This window comes from Giraffa tippelskirchi, chromosome 7 (genome assembly GCF_054371585.1).
Source record: "Giraffa tippelskirchi isolate mGirTip1 chromosome 7, T2T-mGirTip1v1.2.pri, whole genome shotgun sequence".
In the NCBI taxonomy this organism is placed as follows: Eukaryota; Metazoa; Chordata; class Mammalia; order Artiodactyla; family Giraffidae; genus Giraffa; species Giraffa tippelskirchi.
In genome coordinates this window covers 8500880-8515932 of record NC_137281.1, presented here as the reverse complement: position 1 = coordinate 8515932, position 15053 = coordinate 8500880, and the positions used below count along the sequence as shown (strand labels likewise).

Sequence of the window (15053 nt, the reverse complement as noted above, 5' to 3'; positions counted from 1 at the left end):
GGCATCTAGCCTCTGGGTGCCCCCCAACTGGTTCCCACCACCCCCTTCTCCGGAGCATTGGTCGGGTGGGGAGTTGGGGTATGGAGGCCTCGTGTCCATGGGGGTGGCCTCTGACCCGCTGTGGGCTGCCCGTTGCAGGAGAGGAGCCAGCGGCCCCTCTCCACAGAGGGCCCCCACCTCTCCGTGCCTGCCTCGGTCATAGTCAGCGCCCCGCCTCCCGCCCAAGACCCAGCCCCGACCACCCCCGTCGCCAAAGGAGCTGGCCTTGGCCCTCAGGCCCCCGACAGCCAGGCCTCCCCGGCGCCGGCCCCCCAGGTAGACGAACCCCAGCAGCCTCTGTCCCAGCGCAGACCAGCCCTGCCCCTTGCCCCCCTCCCAACTCCCTCCACACGCTCTCTGGCTGCCCTGCCTGCCTCTCTGTCTCGCTAGCTTGGGAAGCGGTGCTCCCTTTGGCTCCCCAGATGTTTCCCGAGGGTCTCCTGACGGCCGTGGATGCTTGAGACCACACTCTAGTCAGGGACACATAGTCAGGTCCTAGAATGATAATTTTTCTGTCTGGGTAAGTAGCTCACATTTCGAGGAAGACACCAAGAGGTCGAGATCCAAGCCTGGCTTTCCCTCCCCGGGGGTTTCTTCCACTCCTTTCCCATGAAGAGACAAACGAAATGATAATGGGGTTCTTTTCCTTCCATTTTTATGAAAATGAAAGCAATACTCTACATGCATTCTGCACCTTTTATCATTTAGAAGTTCATCTTGGAGACTGTACTTCATTCTTTTACACAATTGCATAGTATTCCGTTGTGTGGGAGTGCTATTTATTTGACCAGATATTGTTGTTGGGAATTTAGGTCACTTGTGGTCTTTAGCTGTCGGATGAGCAAGGCTGCAAAATACAACTCTGTACATATGTCTCTTTGTAGGATAAATTCTAAAAGGACATTGCTAGGTCTGAGAGCATATGCATTTATAATTGTGACAGATATCGCCAAATTGCTCCCTGTAGAGTATAAACTGGTTTAATAGATTATCTGTGGTTGATCAGTATATGATCTGTGGTTGTTTGCTTCCACCTTCAGTGATATTGAACTTGGCCACTTGGGTAGGTAAAAAACAGTATCTTGTTCTGTTTTAATTTGTATTTCTTTTATTGTAAATGAGGCTGGGCAGGTTTTTATAGATTTAAGAGTTTTAGAGTTATTTGTGTTTTCTGTGGAATTATCTGTTCATACCCTTGGCCATTTTCAATTTTGGGTTGCTGGTCATTTTCTTGTTGGTTTGTAGAAACTCTTTACATATTAGAGAAATAGACTGTCACATATGAGAGGTTAGGATGGGCCCCTTTTATTCTGGAGGGATAGATGTTACACTCATTCAAAAAGGATCCATGGGTAGGTAGATTAGAATAGGCAGAAAGAGGAGGAAATAAGATGAGCGAGGTCCAGCAGGCAGAAATCAGCTGGACTTTGGCCTTCAGTAGCCATGATTTCACTCTCAGGCTCTGCTGCTCACCATGTGACTGGAAGCAACCAGCTTCTTCATTCCATCAACTGTTGTTTAGGGAAAAGAGAGCACTAAGTATGTGCCAGGCCTTGTGCTAACCCCGGGCAAGTCCCTGTAACTGCTGAACCTCAGTTTCCTCATCTGGAAAATGGGGATAGTAGTTTTTTTTATATGTCTACTAGGACAAGTAACTGAGTTGCTACGTGCTTTGCACAGAGTAAGCAGTCCAAAAATATTTGCCATTGTTATTATTACTTGGTGACTTCCTAGGTGGCTCAGTGGTAAAGAACCTGCCTACCAGTGCAGGAGAAGCAAGTTCGATCCCTAGGTCAGGAAGAGCCTCTGAAGAAGGAAATGGCAACCAACTCCAGTATTCTTGTCTGGGAAATCCCGTGGACAGAGAGGAACCTGGCAGGCTTCAGTCCATGGCGATCACAAAAGAGTTGGACGTGGCTTAGCGACTCGCCAACAACAAATGATTGTAGCTGTTGTGTTTGTGGCGTCGAGCACGGGTCAGGCCAGAGGGACATGGAGCCAAGATTTCCTCTTGTCATCTCTACACAGGGAGGAAAGGCAGGGGCCAGGGGCCACTGTGAGAGACTCAGGTTGAAAGTACTGTTTCGAGGGTGGTCAGACGTGAGCCTGGGTCCCTGGGGCAAGGGCAGTCCCCCTCTCTGAGCCTTCCACCCTCAGCTGGAACTCGGGGCTGGTAGGAGCCCTTCTTCCAAGCGCTGTGGTTGAGAGCCGGGGCAAGGCACATGCGTCATCTGCCACTTTAGTGTCACACACCCTGCAGGTGCCTGTCTGGTCTCGCTCCTCGGGTGACCAGCAGTACCAAGATGGTACCTCCCCCAGGCCCCTTAACCTCGCCGGGCCTCACTTCCTGACCTGTCAAATGAGTATGAGGACAATGGCTGTTGGGAGGAATAAATGAATTAGTGTATATAAAGTGCTTCAGCAGGGCCGGACATGTCAAAAGTCGTGGAGCGTGAGAGAGAAGCCTGATGAATTTTCCATGAAGGGCCGGTAGTAAAAGCCTTAGGCTTTGCAGGACTGTCACTATAGCCTAGAAATGGCTCTAGATAAATGAGTGAGTGTAGGTGGGCTCCCATAAAGCCTTACTTATGCACACTGAAATTTGAATCTCCAATCAGTGTCCCGAGTCAAAGAATATTCTTCTTCTTCTGACTTCTTTTCAACCATTTCAAAGCGTAAAAACTATTCTTAGCTTGCAGGCCGTCCAAAATGGTTGGCCGAGCGGGCGGCAGGCCACATTTGGCTTCTGGGCCTTAGTCTGCCAAACCTTTTGAGATCTTTATTTTATTACGTAGATGTGCAAGGCTTCACTTATTCAGTCCCCTATTGGTGAACACTTAAGGTGTCCAGTCCCACAGAATCACTAACAAACACTCCCGTACATATTCTCATACCAGGCTTTGCACGTGCATGAGAATGCCCGTAGGGTGAATGTCTAGAAATAGAATTGCTGGATCGGAGGGTATCCAGTCAGCCCTCCGAATCTGCAGATTCTGCTCCGTTGGATTCAACCACGAGTGGATGGAAAATATTCGGGGAAAAATATTCCAGAAAGTTCCAAAAAGCACCATTTGAATGTGCTGTATGCAGACAACTACTTCCATAGCATTGACATTGCGCATGCGTGCGTGCGTGGTAAGTCGAGTCCGTTGTGTCCGACTCTTTGCGACCCCATGGACTGTAGCCCACCAGGCTCCTCTGTCCATGGATTCTCCAGGCAAGAATACTGGAGTGGGTTGCCATGCCCTCCTCCAGGGGATCTTCCCAACCCAGGGATTGAATACGTGTCTCTTACGTTTCCGGCATGGGCAGGTGTGTTCTTTACCACTAGCGCCATTTATTAGGTATGGTAGGTAATCTAGAGGTGATTTAAAATATACAAAAAGTTGTGTGTAGGTTATATGCAAACACTGCACCATTGGTATGAAGGACTTGAGCATCCTTGGATTTTGGTATCTGATGGGGTGAGCCCCTGTGGGTATGGATGGTTGACAGTACGCACTGCCCAAGCATGTTATGGACCAATCCAGCTGCTCCTTCATGAGGTTCGTGCCAGTAAAGGCCTCCATCAGCTTCTTCAACCCCAGATCAGCGACCCGCTCACTGCCTGCCATGTGGGAAAATGCATGGCCCCCAACTCCTGTGCTTCTCTCAAATTCTGCTTGATTTAAACGTCTTCCCATCTCCCCACGGGAAGTTGGAATCTCTCAGTAAACAGTCCACTCATGTGAGAGCTTTAAAAAAAATGTAATTATAAAAATAATTTCATGCTTCTCTAGAGGATTTAAAAAATACAGAAAGAAACCAAGAAGAAAAACAAATCACCCGAAATACCAGCGTGCAGAGCTGCTGGCAACATTTTTGGTATGAAGTCTCCTTTTAGCCTTGCTTTTCTTCTTCCCATCCATTTCAAACATTTGTCCCTTTTGACATTAGGTAGTATATTCACATGGTTCAATCATGAAAAAGCTTTTTTTTTTTTTTTTAATCTTTTTTCTTTTTGTCTGTGGTGTGGAATCTTAGTTCCCTGACCAAGAATTGAACCTGCGCCCCTGCATTGGAAGCCCAGAGTCTTAACCACTGGACAGCCAGGGAAGTTCCAAAAAGCATTTTTATAAAGTATGGGGGGAAGTATCCCACCCCATGCCTGCATTCCCAACCCCTCCTCATAGCCTCAGCACTTATTTTTTGTATTTTCTTCCAGCTCTGTGCATATACAACCTTGTGCAAGCATAGGTTAACATTTCTCTCTACCCAGCAGGCAGCATGTTATCCATGTACTTGGGCATCCCGTGGGGCGTTTCCTTGGTCCTTTGTTAAAGTGGAGAAGTATTCCTCTGTGCAGATGTGGCTGGACGAGCTTTCATCCTCAGACATGCTGTCCTGATGCCCTTAGACCCCGTCTAGGCTTTGGTCCTTCACACAGAGCTGCAGTAAACATCCGTCATCTCGTGTACGTGTATCTCTCTGGTCACTTCCCAGAAGCCTGTTTGCTGGATCAAAGCACATGTGCACTTAGAATTTGCACAGTGGCTGCTGAATTGCATTCCTCTGAGGCCGTAGCAAATGGTGCCAGTTTAGACCCCTATGGGCAACGTACGAGTGCCTTTATGAGACATATGAGTTATTTGTAATGTGCGCCTGAACTTGGCTCCATAGTGCATCTCTCTTATCACAAGGGAGGTTGAGCATCTCTTGACATACTTAAGCCTTTTGTGTTTCTTTTTCTACACTGTGACCATATCCTTTGCCTCCATTTTTCTCACTGCTTGTTATTCTTAGTGATTTCCAGAGGCTCTTTTTATATGAGAGAGATGAGCTTTGTCTAGGCTATCTTGTTGTTCAATCACTAACTCATGTCTGACTCTTTGCGACCCCATGGACTGCAGCACACCAGACTTCCCTGTCCTTCACTCTCCCAGAGCTTGCTCAAACCCATGTCCATCAAGTCGGTAATGCCATCCACCATCTCATCCTCTGTCATCCCCTTCTCCTGCCTTCAGTCTTTCCCAGCGTCAGGGTCTTTTCTAATGAATAGGTTCTTCACATCAGGTGGCCTAATTATTGGAACTTCAGCTTCAGCATCAGTCCGTCCAATGAATATTCAGGGTTGATTTCCTTTAGGATTGACCAATTTGATCTCCTTGCAGTCCAAGGGACTCTCACTATTTCCCCCAGTATGTCATTTGCTTCTTGACTTGGTTTGGGGGGAGTGTATGAGTATTTGTCCCTGTATTTTGATTCAGGATGAGAATTGTTTCCATTATTTTTCAATTTTTTGGTTGTTTTTAAGCTTTTCATTTTTAGTTCCTTTCAAACATATAGCAAAGTTGTAAGACTAGAATGTGGGAATAATACCCATGCGATTTCTTTACTCTAACCAGATGTTTTGGTTATCTGTTGCTGTGTAACAGATTATCTTTCTTCCAAAACTGAGCAGCTTGAAACCACAAACATTAATTTACATCACATGATTTCTAAGGATCAGGAATCTGGAAGCAGATTAACTGGGAGGTTCTGGTTTGTGATCTTTAGGGAGATTATAGTCAAGGTATCAGCCAGGGCTGAGTCATCTGAAGGCTTGACCAGGCTGGACAGTCTGCTTCCAAGATGCTGCACTCCTGGGACTTCCCTGGTGGCCCAGTGGTTAAGGCTCTGTGTTTCTGCTGCAGGGGGTGAGGGTTGGATCCCTGGTCAGGGAACTAAGATTCCGCATGCCGCACTGCGCAGCCAGAATAACAACAACAAAGATGGTGCACTGGTGGAGGAGCCTGAAAACAGGGAGGCGGGGATCGCTGGGGGCACCCAGATTTAACCACTGTAAATATTTGGCCGCATTTGCTTTAGCCATGGGTCTCTCAACATGCATCCCTTTTTCTTTTCCGGAATCATTTGAAAGTCAACTGCAGACATCATGCTTCTGCACCCCGTTCATACTTAATCTGATTATTTCTGTCCTTGAGAATAAGAGCGTCCTCTCACTCAACCACTGCAGTCATCAAATCCAGTGCATCTAGCGTTGCGACAATACTGTTCTCACATCCACCGTCCATAATGCGGTGCAGTCAGCCGTCCAGCAGTCGTGTCGTGGATCGCTGTCCTTCTCTCACTCAGCATCTGGCCTGTGTTGCCGCTTCACCGTGCCCTCGGAAGCCTGTGCTTAGGAGGGGGGAGTGCCAAGCGGGACAGCTCCGTGGTCCTCACTCAGTCAGCTCCTCGCCTGCGGCTCCCACCAGCTTTCTTTCCCGGTCCTGTGAGCAAGAGCCTGAATGTTCCTCATCACGAATTCCTGCAGGCGCGATTACCAGGTCCACTCGAGGCTCTTCTGTTTTGTTTGTTTCATTCAGTATCTATTTATTTATTTCCAAACTTGAAACTTTTCCTTTTGTATTGGAGTATAGCCGATTAACAGTTTTGTGATAGTTTCAGGTGAGCAGCCATACATGTACGTGCATCCATTCTCCCCCAAACTCCCCTCCCATCCAGGCTGCCACAGAGCATCGAGCAGAGTTCCCTGTACTTGACAGTAGGTCCTTGTTGATTATCTGTTTTGAATATAGCAGTGTGTACATGACCTTCCCAAACTCTCTATCGCCTCCCCCACCCCGCCCCCAGGAAACAGTAGGTTAGGTTTTAAGTCTGTGAGTCTCTTTCTGTTTTGTAAGTTCATTTGTATCCTTTGGACCGGTCATTTTGGTTCCCTGGCCTCAATGTCTTATCCGTGAAGTGGCTTGGATATGATCACAGCTCTCAGGACCATGGAGAGAGCCCACGAGTGGGTACAGGTTCCCAGCCGCTTGCGCTGGTCAGTGGGCTCTGTCGGGGTCGGGGGTAGGGTGCGGATTCTGTGACCGAGACCAGGGAGGTGCCAGCTCAGTGTCGGGTGCCCATCTGGTGCCCGTGGTTCAATAGCAGCTGTTGAGGTTTGAGGTTCTTAGAGAGGCGCCCTTTAGGGGGAGAAGGGTGCACAGGACCAAGGCGCCCTGACTGAGGTGTGTTTTAGGTGAGATTACGGTGTACGTGTTACAGACTAGTGCTTAGATTGCATATGCAAGCCTGATACACACACACACTCACATATGCACACACACACTAACACCCATACCTGCAGGCTCCCACGACCCCCAGGTAGGCATGCAGCCATGACCCCACAGGCACAGGTCATGGACACTTAGAAGGGGACTCGTAACTCATGTGCTGGCATCCAGGGGGACCTGACCCTGACCTTGACCCATCCCCGGCTCCCCTGTCCCCACCGTGCCCTCCTCAACCATCAGCCCCCACCCCCACCCCCACCTCCACCCCTGGTTTGCAGCAGCCACGGTCTCCCTGCTGGTGTCTGTTTTCCTGAGTCAGCTGGACCGTGGGGCCCCCGCCCGGCGCCCTCCCCACCCCTTGCTGCTGTGCTCTGCTCCCTGGCCCCACCTGCCTAGCTGCCGCTGCTGGGCAGCTGGTGTGGTGCTCCGGCCCCCGCTGCTTCCTCCGCTGCTGCCCCCAAAGCCTGCAGAGCTCGCCTTTCTCCGGGGGTGGGGTCGAGGGGGGGGACATGGGGGGAGGGGTGAGATCAGAAGGGAGAGGTATGGGGTGGGGGGACAGACGGTGGGTGGGTCGAGAAGGGATAGGTTGAGGGAATGAGGTAGGTGGGCATGTAGGGGGTGGGGGGCAGGTGCAAAGTGGGGGACGGAGGTGGAGCGGTGAGAAGGATGGCGGGGATCAGGACAAGAGGTGGCCAAGTAGGGGGACAGGAGCGGCCGGGGCCCCCAGCGTCTTGGGGCCAGGGGAGCCAAGGTTGGTTCTGACCCCCGCCCCCTCCCCTCTCCCTCCCTCCCCTGCCCAGATCCCCGCAGCGGCTCCGCTGAAGGGCCCCGGCCCCTCCTCCTCCCCGTCACTACCTCACCAGGCCCCCCTGGGGGACAGCCCCCACCTGCCATCCCCTCACCCGGCCCGGCCCCCGTCCCGCCCCCCGTCCCGCCCGCACTCCCGCCCCCCCTCCCAGCCCCAGAGCTTGTCCCACCCCCCCTCAGAGCCCGCCCTGCACCCTTGCCCTCCGCCCCAGGCCCCCCCCACCCTGCCTGGCATCTTTGTCATCCAGAACCAGCTGGGCGGCGCACCCCCTGCAGGCACCCCGGCCCCCACCGCCCCAGGCCCGCCCCAGCCCCCCCTGAGACCCCCGTCCCAGCCCCTGGAGGGGCCACTGGCCCCTGCCTCCCACCTCCCTCCGGCCTCCACCTCCACTGTCGGGGCCGCCTCCTCCTCCTCCTCCGAGACGTCCTCCCGGCTGCCAGCCCCCACGCCGCCCGACTTCCAGCTGCAGTACCCGCCCAGCCAGGGGCCCCACAAGTCCCCCACGCCCCCTCCGACCCTCCACCTGGTCCCCGAGCCCGCAGCGCCCCCCCCACCGCCTCCTCGGACCTTCCAGATGGTGACCACCCCCTTCCCGGCGCTGCCCCAGCCGAAGGCTCTTCTCGAGAGATTTCACCAGGTAATTGGAGGCAGGGGCCGGCCCACCGCCCAAGCCGCACCCCCGCCCTTCCCCGCCCTCTGATCCATCCGATTCCCTCCCGCTTTCTGGCTTTCTCTTCACCCCCAGTCCCGGTTCCTGGCTGCCCCCAAAACCACCTGTCCCCCTCCTCAGGTGCCGTCTGGGATCATTCTCCAGAGCAAGGCCGTGGGGCCCCCCGCCGCCCCACAGTCCAACGCCAGCCTGGGACCCCTCGCCAGCCCCACTGCCTCCGTGCTGGTCAGCGGGCAGGCTCCATCGGGGACCCCCCCCACCCCCAGCCATCCCCCCGCCCCAGCGCCCATGGCCACCGCAGGTAAGGGAGAGGGAGCCCGCAACAGAGCCATGGGGGGCCCCAAGCAGGTGGGTGGGGTGACAAGGAGGACGGGTGGGCCAGAACTGTGGGCACCGGAGCCCAAGGGTCGCTCAGATCTCCAGGGACAGGGACGATGGAGGGGGACGGGCTGTCCTCCCCAGACCTCCTCCAGGGGCACTCACTCTGGGGCCACCACGGCCACCGAGGCCCAAGAACCAGAGCAGTATGGGGTGCAGGGTCTCTGGGGGGGCCTTTGTGCCCATGACCCCTGAGCCCTGTCTGCCCGCACCCCCACCCCCAGGCCTGCCTCCTCTGCTTCCTGCCGAGAGCAAAGCCTTTGCCAGCAACCTCCCGACCCTGACTGTGGCCAAGGCCGCCCCTTCTGGGCCAGGGAAGTCCTCTGGGCTGCAGGTAAGGGGCACCCGGAGTGGAGGGCTAGGGCCCAGGCGAGGTCGCTGGGGAACTGGGATGGGGCTGGAGGGGTAGGGGAGGCCGGCCGGCCGGCAGGCAGGTAGAGATGGGCAGAGACACAGCCAGGTGGGGGGTGAGACACCAGGACAGTCCAGGCCAGGGCACGTGGGAGACTAAGACAGTTGGACGGAGATCCACCCCCAAACACCAAAATGACAGAATGAGGATAGGAGAGATGGCCTGAGACAGACCCCAGGCGGTCACTGGGGGCGCAAGCAGGTGAGAGATGGAGGCTGTAGGAGGAGGGACTGTGTCAGCTCAGGACAGGCGGGGGGAGACCCTAAAAGGAAGGACAGGGCAGGGTGGCCAGCGAAACACTGAGTCAGAGATGGCGGAGGGACTGCCTTGGCCGTTAAGACTCCGCACTTCAGTGCAGGGGGCCTGGGTTCAATCCCTAGTCGGGGAACTAAGATCCCACATGCCTTGCAGTGCAGCCAGAGAAAAAAGAGAAGGTGGCGATGGGGGGCGTGGTGAGGAGGAGAGCTAGGATGGTGGTACTCAGGCCAGAGGGGCGTAGAAGACAGGGAGGGTGGAGGAGACTGAGGCAGAGACAGGAGAGCCTGAAAGGGAAGACCAGGCAGGACAAGGGAAGTCAAGGTAGAGATTTAGGCAGGGGCGGGAGGAAAGAGGCCATGCACATCAGGTGCTGGACAATGAGGGGGGATTTGGGGGCCTTTTGATGGGCAGGGAGGGAGGTACCAGGTGGAAGCTGAGAGACCCAGGCCCGAGAAGGGGCTGGAGGAGGCGACCCAGGCGGAGGACGCCCAGGGCTTGAGGCTGCCTGTCACCCTCTCCTCGCCGTGCCCCTGCCCCGGATCCAGCCCCAGTCTTCCCCGCAGGTTGAGTGTGCTGGGTGGGGAATCCTGCAGCTAGGACCGGGACCCCATCTCAGGTGACCTCAGCCCCTCCCATGTTTGTCCCAGGCTGGGGGTAGAGAGGCTCAGGTGCCAAGGGAAGGCTCCTCCGTCACGAAACCCCTCACTGGCTTCTCTCTCCCCCGCAGTATGAGAGCAAGTTGGGTGGATTGAAGAAACCACCCGCGCTTCAGCCCAGCAAAGAAGCCTGGTGAGTTCCTTGTGTGCCTCCCCTCCCAGCGCCATCCCCGCTGTGGTGCCATTGACCCCTCTGCCTCCCCCTCTAGGGAGGGGGGTGGGAATAGTAGTGATTATCGGGTGAATGGACGAGGATTCCATGCGCAGCTGTGTTAGGAGCATTCATGGGGCAGCTAGGCTGCTGGCTTCAAGTGGGGGTGGATATTTGGTGTGGCTTGGTCACCGCTGTGCCCTGAGCACCTCAGACCAGGCTGGCAGGCAGTGCCTCTTGTCCGGGGGTAGGGGTTGCGCGTTCAGGTGGACGGAGGGATGCATGGGGGCCAGGGTGAATGGATAGATGGATGCTGCTCGGGCAGGTGCGTGGCTGGATGGATGGCTGTTTGGGTGGATGGGCAGGTAAGTGTTGGATGCTTGCGTTCTGTCCCTCTCCCCTGCCCTCCGTCCACTGAGAGTGTTGGTCAGATCCTCATCGGATGCCCAGTCCTATGCTGAACTCTGGAAACACTGGACAGACCAGGTCCCGCCTCCACTGTGTGAGGGCTGCTGGCCTTAAGCACTGGGTACAGACAAGCAAGCATGTCTGGTGGGAGAGACAGCAGTACATAGTAGGTGATAGTCTACTGCCCAGTGAGAAAACAGATCTTATCAACCAACCACCCAAGGGCCCAACCTCTCTGCCTGCCTCCCCAAGCCTGCTGCTGGGTTCCAGGTAGAGCGGGGACATGCTGACCCCAAGTGGCAGGAGATGGTATTGCATGGAAGCTGAGTCCCAAGCTCTGGCATCTTAACTCCCAGCGCTGCCTCTAGCTGCTTTGGATCAGTGACTTCACCTTTGCAGGCCTCAGTTTCCTCATCTGTAAAATGGGCATAATGATAGCACTTCTTGTCCTCAGAGATGCAGTGAGGCAGACCAGGCACACGTTCACACATACTTCTGTAGTGTTCCTTCCCTCATTGTTGTCTGCCTTGTGGCCTGGGGGCTCAGGGTTGGGTTCTGCTGTCTCCTGGCCTCACCACCAGCTCTGTCTGTGTGTGTGGTCCTCCGCCCAACCCCTCAGCTTCCTGGAGCATTTGCACAAACATCAGGGCTCCGTCCTGCACCCTGACTACAAGACGGCCTTCCCATCCTTCGAGGATGCCCTGCACCGCCTCCTGCCCTACCATGTCTACCAGGGTGCCCTCCCCTCCCCCAACGACTACCACAAAGGTGAGGCCTCCCCTGGGTGTGGAGGCGGGTGGTGAGGACCAAAGAGGGTGCAGGCGCCCTTGACTGCGGGTCCTTCCCCAACATCTGAGTCTCTGGACCTCTTCCTCCGCAGTGGACGAGGAGTTTGAGACGGTCTCTACACAGCTGCTAAAACGTACCCAGGCCATGCTCAATAAATACCGCCTCCTGCTGCTGGAGGAGTCCCGGGTAGGGTGGCCCATCACGTTTCTCCCCGGGGGACCCTGCCCTTTCCCCGCTACCCCCGCTTCCCTGCCGCAAGGAGGAGGGAGGGAGGGTGGATCAGATCACAGGAAGGACAGTTGGGAATCTGTTCCCGTCCATCCCCAGCGATCGCGTCCCCTCCCCTACCTCACTTCTTCACTGGCTCATCTAATCGCCTCTCCCCGTCCCTGACCCCAGAGGGTGAGCCCCTCCGCGGAGATGGTAATGATCGACCGAATGTTCATTCAAGAGGAAAAGACCACGCTGGCCTTGGACAAGCAGCTGGCCAAGGAGAAGCCAGGTGAGAGCGGAGGGAGCCGGGTCCCAGCCACCTCCCCCGGTGCGGCGCTTTCCTTCACTCCGCCACTGGGCGGCGCCCGAGTCCCGCCTTCCTGCCCAGTCTGAAAGCCCTGAGAGTGGACCTCCGCTTCCTGCTTGTCTCATCATCGTGTGTCCATTTCACCCCCTCAATCCTGGCCCTGGAGGGAGGGAACGTTCTGCCACCCCCAGGGGCACAGGAAAGCGGAAGAGCAGAGCCAGGACTGGGGTGAAGCCAGCAGAAGTTGGTGGGTTGCAGAAGTTAAGGTGGTATTCTCTGTCTGGTGCTGAGGGCTGCTGGTACATTAGGGGGACCTTGGACTTGGGGAAAGGGTCTTGCCTAGCAGTATCCTCGTGAGTGAAGGGTTTACCCCCAGGCCCGGCAGATAGTCAACACTCAGTGGACACCGGCTTCTCTCAGCTCTGCAGGGGCCTCCTGCCTTGGCTAACCCCCAGGGTTTTCTTGGCCCCCTTCTGCAGATGAGTACGTGTCTTCCTCACGCTCTCTCGGCCTCCCCGTCGCCGCTTCTTCCGAGGGACACCGGCTGCCCGGCCACGGCCCGTCCCCGTCCTCGGTGTCCGGGGCCCCAGCCCAGCCCCCTCTGCACCTGCCCACCAAGCTGGTGATCCGGCACGGCGGCGCAGGCGGCTCGCCCTCCGTGACCTGGGCCCGGGCCTCCTCATCCTCCCTGTCTTCGTCCTCCTCGTCCTCCGCCGCCTCCTCCCTGGATGCCGACGAGGACGGCCCCATGCCCTCCCGCAACCGGCCACCCATCAAGACCTACGAGGCCCGGAGCCGCATCGGGCTCAAGCTCAAGATCAAACAGGAAGCCGGGCTCAGCAAGGTTGTCCACAACACGGCCTTGGACCCGGTGCACCAAACGCCGCCGCCGCCCCCTGCCTCCCTCAAGGCGGCTGAGCCCCCGCCCCGGCCCCCGCCGCCGCCCCCGGCCCCCGGCCAGATGAACGGTACAGTGGACCACCCGCCGCCGCCGCCGCCGGCTGCCGCTGACCGCAAGCCACCGCCGCCGGCCCCGCACTGCCCCCGCCTGCCCCTCCGCAAGACCTACCGCGAGAACGTGGAGGCCCCGGGTGTCGGGGCGACCGAGGGGGCGGCGGCGGCGGCGGCCGTGGGCAGAGCCCGGGGCGGCAGCCCAGCCCCGCTGCCCACCAAAGTGGACGAGGCCACCAGCGGGCTCATCCGCGAGCTGGCGGCAGTGGAGGACGAGCTGTACCAGCGGGTGCTGAAGGCCGGCCCGGCCGAGCCTGCGGCGGGCACCGGGCAGGGCAGCGGCAGCCGGGAGCCCGGCTGGGAGGCGCCCCCGCTGCCCCCAGCCAAGCGGCGCAAGTCCGAGTCGCCCGACGTGGACCAGGCCAGCTTCTCCAGCGACAGCCCACAGGACGACACGCTCACGGAACACCTGCAGAGCGCCATTGACAGCATCTTGAACCTCCAACAGGCCCCCGGCAGGACGCCCGCACCCCCGTACCCCCATGCTGCCCCGGCGGCTGTCACGCCCACCTCCCCGACGCCCCTGCACAGGCCGGAGGCCTACCCACCCTCCAGTCACAACGGTGGCCTCGGCACCAGGACGTTGAACAGATAACACCGGGCTGGACTTCCTTTCCCTGTCCCCTCGCTCCGCAGGGACGCAGTGGGGAGGGGGGAGGGGGGCAGCCGGGCGTCTGACCTCAGCCTCCTGGGGGACACGAGCCGGGGACCCCTTGAGTTTTTCTTGCCTAAGTTATTTGAGTCACAAAAGCCTCGTCCCCCCCACCTCCTGCTTCAGCTGGGTGGTTGGGTGGGGGTCGTGGATTTCGGGGAGGGGGGCTGTAATGTACAAGGTCCCCCCTGCCAAAGGAGGGGGTAATCCTGGTGTGTCATTTCCTATTTCTTCCCGTTTCCTGCCACGCTCCGCCCCTCCGCCGGGGCGGGGGGACACATGCGAATTGGCCAGGGAGGAGGGCTCCCTGGCGGCCCCCACCGCCCGAGCGCATCCAGGTACCCGGTTTGCCCGCGTGGCTTCAATCTGTCCCTGCGCCCATCGCTGGCAGGCAGGGTCCGCGTCTCTCCAACGCCCCCCACAGGCCGAGACAGGAAACGCAGGGAAAGGGCGGTGTGAGCCTGCCTCCCGGAATCCCCACCTGGCCGCGCGTGCCCGCGGGCACCCGTGTCGCACCCGTGTGTGTGTGTGTGTGTGTGTGTATGTGTGTGTGTGTGTGTGTGTCCCGCTCCGTGTCCTGTGTCCCTCTGTATGTGCTCGGGTGAGAAAGATTTCGAAACCTCCAGTCCCTCGACTGAAATCCGAGCACCTCCCAAACAAAACCGGGATCTTCCTTCTACCCCGTCCCCCAGCCAGTCTTCCCCTCTGTTCTTCCTGCCGCCAGCCACCCGCGCCAGATTTTGAAATCTTGGAGACAAAACTAGTACTGTAAGATAAATTTTTTTGTACTGTATTTATTGTGTATAACGATTTTTTTAAAAGAATTCTGTACATTTAGAACTCTTGTAAATTAAAAAACGATCCTTTTTTTAAAACTGTACTGACGCCCCCCCTGCCCGCATTGCTTTGGGATTTTCGGGGACTTGTTTGGAGTCTGCGGGTTGGGGCGACAGGTGGGTGGAGAGGGGGATTGTGGAGACTTACTACACATTCATTTGTGAGCCCCTTCTGGGGGCCAGGCGCTATTCTAGGCACAAGGGTGCAGCTGAATACGACGGAATTGCCTGTTCAGGGAGGCCCAACTTCTTAGTGGAGGGGGCAGACAGTGAAAAACTCAATCAGCCAGGTGTTTTTCGTATCATTCCTGGTGGGGTTCTGTGGTCTCCCGGGGCACGGAATTCGTCAATATGTAACCATCCCTCCTGGGAAAAATACAGGGCTAGCTTCCGGCCAGCCTCTGATCACATTTTTGTCAAACCCTCAA

General features: G+C 56.8%; 1 protein-coding gene across 3 annotated transcripts in view; it reads left to right on the top strand.

Moving 5' to 3' along the window:
- BICRA (BRD4 interacting chromatin remodeling complex associated protein) overlaps positions 1-13985 on the top strand; it is a 71701-nt gene extending 57716 nt beyond the window's left edge. For 2 of the 3 annotated variants that reach the window (XM_081515434.1, XM_081515435.1), the window contains 9 exons: positions 139-315; positions 7877-8521; positions 8675-8855; positions 9157-9266; positions 10330-10391; positions 11437-11585; positions 11698-11792; positions 12006-12108; positions 12606-13985. In XM_081515434.1, coding sequence (XP_081371560.1) covers positions 139-315; positions 7877-8521; positions 8675-8855; positions 9157-9266; positions 10330-10391; positions 11437-11585; positions 11698-11792; positions 12006-12108; positions 12606-13732 — 2649 coding nt within the window. In that variant the 3' untranslated portion in view covers positions 13733-13985. The remainder of the gene's footprint in view (positions 1-138; positions 316-7876; positions 8522-8674; positions 8856-9156; positions 9267-10329; positions 10392-11436; positions 11586-11697; positions 11793-12005; positions 12109-12605) is intronic. The other variant, XM_081515436.1, reaches the window with a different exon arrangement.
- The last annotated feature ends 1068 nt before the right edge of the window (positions 13986-15053 follow it).